At 31.6% G+C, this 6338-nt stretch overlaps 1 protein-coding gene across 1 annotated transcript; it reads right to left on the bottom strand.

The window, feature by feature from the left end:
* Window positions 1-1497: 1497 nt before the first annotated feature.
* Window positions 1498-3806, bottom strand: LOC101209517 (polygalacturonase 1 beta-like protein 3). Its single transcript, XM_004138235.3, has one exon. It carries the CDS (start codon window positions 3706-3708, stop codon window positions 1771-1773), a length of 1938 nt encoding a protein of 645 aa, XP_004138283.1. The 5' UTR covers window positions 3709-3806; the 3' UTR covers window positions 1498-1770.
* Between the last annotated feature and the right edge of the window lie 2532 nt (window positions 3807-6338).

Below are 6338 nucleotides of genomic sequence, written 5' to 3'. Positions count from 1 at the left end.
ATATGATGAGAATAATCACAAATTCTTTTAAAATATCAACAAAAATGAAGTGAAAATTGTTACCAAATACCATAAAATTTCATATACATGAGTGTTGTAAGTGTTCATCAGTAATCATATCAATGAATATGAATATCAACAAAGAGAGTTTAATTAGTGTAATTTATTCCTTACCCATTTGTGAAGAGAGTTTCTCATTTATTTTCATCAATTGTAATAATGATTATTGAGTGAAGAAAAAGAAAAAAAAAATTATATAAACAAACAGTCAAACAAATACATTTGAAATTCATATTTCGGTATCAAATATATGACAAGTTTATTTTAAGTTACTTTCTTTTAACTGGATAATAAAAAATTTGAAACAATTAAAAAATTCTATTTTCTCATAAAATCACTTCAAAATTTGTTGAGTGAATTTGAATAAAATGTGACACAAATAAAAATAATGTTTAAATGTGTAAAATTAAAACAAAATTTTTTTCTAATACTAACTATAACTTGTCGTTCATAAATTTTAAAAAATTGATATTTCATTTATTTCGTAGTTCCTATATAATTAATTCTTAAATGACGGAGGTCAGCCTATGAAATTTTTCATACTATACTATATGATAATGTTTAGTATTCTCATGGGTGGAAAATATTTAGAAGCATTGTGATTAAAAGAGTATTGAAAACCCCAAATGAGAATCTAGTATAATTAATAGAAGTGTTGACTAAAGTGCATTTAGAAAAAACCACTCCCAAAATCCCATCCATAAATATCCAAAATACTTAATTACAAATTAGTCTAATCAGATTAGGGGGTTGTTTAATTAATATAATTAATCAAGTAGGGTTATCTGAATCAACCTAATCTAATCCAAACTTAAACTGTCAAATTAATTTTTAAAATGATCAAACTTTCTGAACAGTGTGGGCTACTAATTTTATATACGTGTAAATAAAAGTTAAACTAAAGCAAATGACGTGGAAAATCTAATTTAAAATTTAAAAAGAAAAAGTAATAATAAAAGAGAAAAAGAAATGTAAAACGACATGACGACTGAAATAGGAGAGGAATAATTAGGTTTGGTCTTGGGAGTCACTTTGCTTTAGAACTGAAAAAGGTAAGAAAAGGGAACTTAGTAGCGAGGAGACAGTTCGATTAAAACCAAACAAACTTCTTCATTTACTTTCAACCTAAAGTAAATGAATGCATAGGTAAAAAAGTTCGTCTTGTGCACCTTCTCACAACTATTATTTTGCTCCAACCTCTACTCTATCCTGTTTCAATGTTTAATTTCTAAACATTTTAAGGAAGGTTGTACTATAAAATTTGCAATGACCTACTTCCTACTAGATTTGACGAGATTCAACTTAATATTTTTACAAATACAGAGTATAAATCACAATATAATAAAATTTTACTCCTAATGATGCCTAGATTCTAAAATGTTTTTTTAATTTTTTTATAAAATATATATATAGTTGGGTGGGGGAAAGGGATAATAATTAAAAATAATTTTGAGGGTGATTTTTACTCTGAATGTACTAAAAAAGCCTGGACTCACCACTCTGCACACCGCATACTCTCAAACCCACCCCACTTTTTTTGTCCCTTTTCTTTTTCCTTTTACTATTGCTCTTTTGTGTCAGACCCAAGGAAAAAAAAAACCACTAATTTTGACTAAACCTACCCAAATTAAAAACATTGAATTAAATTAAAATAAACCATGGTTTGGTAACAATAATATTAGCAAAATAAAAATAAAAATAAAAATTCATTCAATCAGCAACATTCCACGACATGTCGTTCTCGAATATCCAATGGCAGACTTCTATTTGACCCGGACCCGAACCAAGTGCCACGAATGCACCGTGCTCTGGACCCCACGATGATGTGTCAATGTGACAGATGGCAACCCCACGATTGATCTTTTCCTTCGTTTCCATCTTCAAGATATCAGCTTCGTAAATACGGACCTTCGGTACTGAGTGGCAGTAATACAGTAAGTAAGGGTACAAACTCTGATGGCATGATACCGATCGAGTCAAATCCCCACCGTTGATTCCTTTGACTCTTCCTATCTCTATCTTCTCCTTTGACCCATTCACATTTGCTGTCGTCCTCACCACAACGCGCTGCCCCAACACCGTCGTGGCGAAGTCTATCATGTCTTCAGCTGAGCCCACGCACCGCTTCGTCTCGCCACGGCTCGGTGCACGTTCGCACTCCGCTAGCGCGTTGGTTATTACCGATTCCATTGTGGAACCATCTCGTGCGTGGAACATTTCCTTGGCTTCTGAGATTCTTGAGGAGGAGAAGGGGAGGTTTACCAATATAGACCTCGGAAGGAATGATCTCGGTGGCATTTTGTCTTTAATGTCCGGCATCACCATGACATTCCCCTGCTTCAATTCAGACTCTCTAAAGAATTTGCCCGGTTCTACGTGACTATTTGCATGAATGCCACTTCCCGTCGCCGTCGTGAAATTATTGTATACCGAAAACGATACGCCGTTCTTTGCGTACGTCGTGAAGTTCCGATCAACACTGTAGCTTTTGAATCCCACTGTCGTTTTCCCCATCGATCCTTTCCCGTATTCTGTGAATGAATCGTTTCCATGGTTGAAGGATTTTCCGTAATTCGCAAAGTTTACTCTCCCGGAATTCGAATTCTTCGCGTACGACTGAAAGCTATCATCTCCGACGTTTGCTCCGTTTCTGTAATTCGAGAATGTATCGATCTCTGAGTTTCCACCCTTGCCGTAGTTCTTGAAATTCGTATGTGGGTTGTTGCCGGAGATACCGTACTCCTTGAACGAATCGTTCGCCGTCTTACCTGACTCACCGTAGCCAGTGAATGTCGATGTGAGAATATTTGAACCATCAGAGTAGCTACTGAAGTCCTGCGGAACGCCATTGCCATTCTTTCCATAGCTCGTAAACGACTGACTCCCTGAATTCGTCTCGTTCCCATAACTCGTGAACGAAAGCTTATGACTTCTCGAGTTCAAATCGTAAGCCGTGAATCGGAGATTTGGTACGTTAACGAGTTTATCATAGTTCGTGAACTCACCAGAACCGCTCTTTGACCCAGCACCGTAACTAACAAAATTAGAGTTCGCAACATTACCATCCTCCGCATAGCTCGTGAATCCTTCCTTATGATTACTCGAGTTCCCACCATATCGTTTAAACGAGTGCTCCGCCGTGTTCAACCCATCAGAATAATTCTTGAACGAATCAGTGCCACCAAGTCGGCTCCCACCATAGTTGACGAAATTCTTGTTGCCATAGAGTTTAAAATCGGCGTCCTTGGAACGCGGAACAGAAGTTTCCGATTGGGAATCAAAGGAACAGAACAAATTAGCAGAAAAACAAAACGACTCCAAACGAGAAGATAATGAGGCTCCGGCGGCGTGGGTGGCGAGGGCGGCGGCATCAACGGCGGAGAGAGGGGAGGCTTTGGAGAGGAAAAAATCAGGGGTTGGGAGGTCGGTAGAGACATGGGTTTTCCAGTAACGAACCAAGGAAGCTTTGGGTGTGAAGGGATTTGAAGAAGCAGAGGAAATCTGTGGGAAAAAGGACAAGAAGAAGATGAATGGGAGAAGGAATAAAAACAGAAATTTGAATGAAATTTGTTTGTTTGTTGTTAGATGGAAGAAAGAGAGGGACAGTTGGGAGAGGAAGAAGATCAAGAAGGAGAAGATATGGACCATTGTCGATGGGAGAGAGATGAGAAACGGACAGAAAAATGGAGGACTGATTCCTATTTAAATCCAAAAACAAGGAAACGAAAATCGGAAACTGGTGAAGCCTTTCCTTTCCTTTTCCCAAGCAAAGGAATTTCAATTTCATATATAAATTCTCGTTTTTTTAGATTTCAAAAAACATGGTTTTTAATTTTAATGGTAATGAACATTTATTTAATTGAAAAATCATTGGTTAACTAAATAGTATATATTTTTCATCAATGAGTTTAAAGCATTTGATTCCATAATAATCTACAAGTTATAAGACTTAATATATCATTCACATGGTTGTGTAATTAATTATTGATCAATGCTTCTATAATTAATACCAAGGTCAATTGTGATGAAAATTGTGGTTTTTCTTACTATACTACATGGGTATTGAATATAAGTATTTTCTTTCTAATTGATAATTTTCAATAATAACCCATTTGTTGGAAGAATATATGTGTTATGAATCACTGTTATTATGAGAAATTTCTATTTTCCTCCTAATTGTCAAAAGTTGGGGAAAATATTGAAATTGTGATCAAATATTTTAGGATAATGATAACGGATAACAATTTTATGAATAACAAATTAATGTATAGCATATACTTTTTAAAAAAATTGTAAATATAGTAAAGTCAGTCTATAGGTGATATGTCATCAACGATACAAGGGTCTATGAGCAAAAAAAAGTATATTTTTTATAAACTTTGCTATATTTGCAAATATTTTAAAATGTTGCTCTATATGTTATTCTTTTGATTATGATTGCTATATTTGTAAATGTTCCAAAATTTTACTTCCGAACAACTGGTATGTTGGGTAATTTTAACATGAACCTATATGTGTTTTATTTCACTGTATAGATCTTCATTTATTATTTTAGCTTTAGGTCCATTTTTTTCATCCGTTCGTAAGCAATTTCTCTTCAAAATTACAAATTTGTTGTTGTGGTCGCATTAGTAGCATATACATTTTCTTTTTTTTATGGTAAGCAATGGATTTATAAATGGTATGAAAGATACCATTTTAACCCAATAAGCTCAAAATACATTCTACAAACATACTTAAAAATTAGGAACTAAATTTATAATTGAACCCAATAAATTAAATCGGTTCTTAACCTTTTGTTTCTTTGTTTTGATTGAGCAAGTTCAAAATCATTACTTTCCAAACTAGTGTACATAGGTAAAGTATTTAACCAATAATCACTAACAACTTTATATACCAATTCATTCTTTACTCAGTTAGATTACAACAAAAGAAATGAATAAAAGTTATATTTTAATTAATATAAATTATTCCTTGACCCTTAGTGAAGGGAGTTTGTTTTTTCCTCAATTACAGTAATAATCATAGAGGTAAGAAGAAGAGGAAGAAATTATTGATTTGGACAAATTGTCAAACGAATACATTTGAAATTCAAACTCTTTTATATATATATATAAAAAGAGAATTCCGTTGCAAATAAAGACAAAATAGAACTAAATTAAGGTTCTTGGCATGACATGGTCTCCTTTAAACAGTTTTGGGGAAAAAAGTGGTTTTAGAATATATGATTTTCATCCGCTAATTTTTAAAAATAGCAAATTTTTACCAAATATTTAAATTCTATAACTTACCGTCATTAATATACTAATTTGCTATAGTTAGTAAATATTTTAATTTATTTTGTTATTTTTAAAAATACCTCATTTTGATAAGTGAGTTTTAAATTTTGATTTTTTAGTTGTTTATAGCAATAATGTCGACGAGTTTTAAAAATTAGGTTTATAAGGTTCTATGAATAGCGGATTTTTAAAAACAATTGTATGATATTTAAAAATTTTAAAAATAGTTATAGAGAGGATGTAAATTTTAGAAGTTGTTTTTTTTAATGTAAATGTCATCTAATTATTTGAAGTAGAATTATAAAGTTGTTTGAGGGGTCTTTTGGTGGGGCATTTGTTATTGATGAAATTTAAAATTTTGTTACAGTTTGTAAATATTTGGTCAAATTTGTTATTTTAAACAATTTTTCTCTTTTAAACCTATTTTAAAAAACTTGCAAATTCTGAAAAAACTCACGGACCAAATTAGTCTATTCTTATAAATTGTGGGACTAAAAATGTTTATTTTAAAAACTTAAGTCCAAACTCACCTACTCCATACTAAAATTGTAATTTTCTAAAAAAATCTTATACAAATTTTAATGCAGCATTTTTAAAAAAGATAATTTTTTAAAATAGAAGAATCGACAAACTATTTACGACCATAGCAAAATTTTAATTGAAACCTAAAATGAATAACCAAAATTTTAATCTAAACTTATTTTTTTTTTCAACACAATGTAAAATTAGTAAAATGTATTAAAATATTTAAAAATATAATAAAATTTTAGATTTTAGGATAGTTATTAGTTATTGATAGACTTGTTATAATTTAAAATTTGTACAATAAATTATAAATATTTTATAAAATTTGTTTGTTCGATTTCAATAGAATTTGAAATTGTATGTTTTGAATGGATTCTTAAAGTAATTTATTTGTTTAATTACTATTTACTAACTATTCCAACTGCCTCATCCTATATAAAGACTAAGAAAGCTAAATTGCTTTTAAAAGGAAAA

This window comes from Cucumis sativus, chromosome 1, assembly GCF_000004075.3.
Source record: "Cucumis sativus cultivar 9930 chromosome 1, Cucumber_9930_V3, whole genome shotgun sequence".
Classification (NCBI taxonomy): Eukaryota; Viridiplantae; Streptophyta; class Magnoliopsida; order Cucurbitales; family Cucurbitaceae; genus Cucumis; species Cucumis sativus.
The sequence above is the reverse complement of the archived record's forward strand: the minus strand, read 5'-3'. Positions and strand labels throughout refer to the sequence as shown.

Bases quoted from the DNA above. Each gene is read 5' to 3' on its own strand.
- LOC101209517 (XM_004138235.3), bottom strand. From the start codon at position 3,708: ATGGTCCATATCTTCTCCTTCTTGATCTTCTTCCTCTCCCAACTGTCC.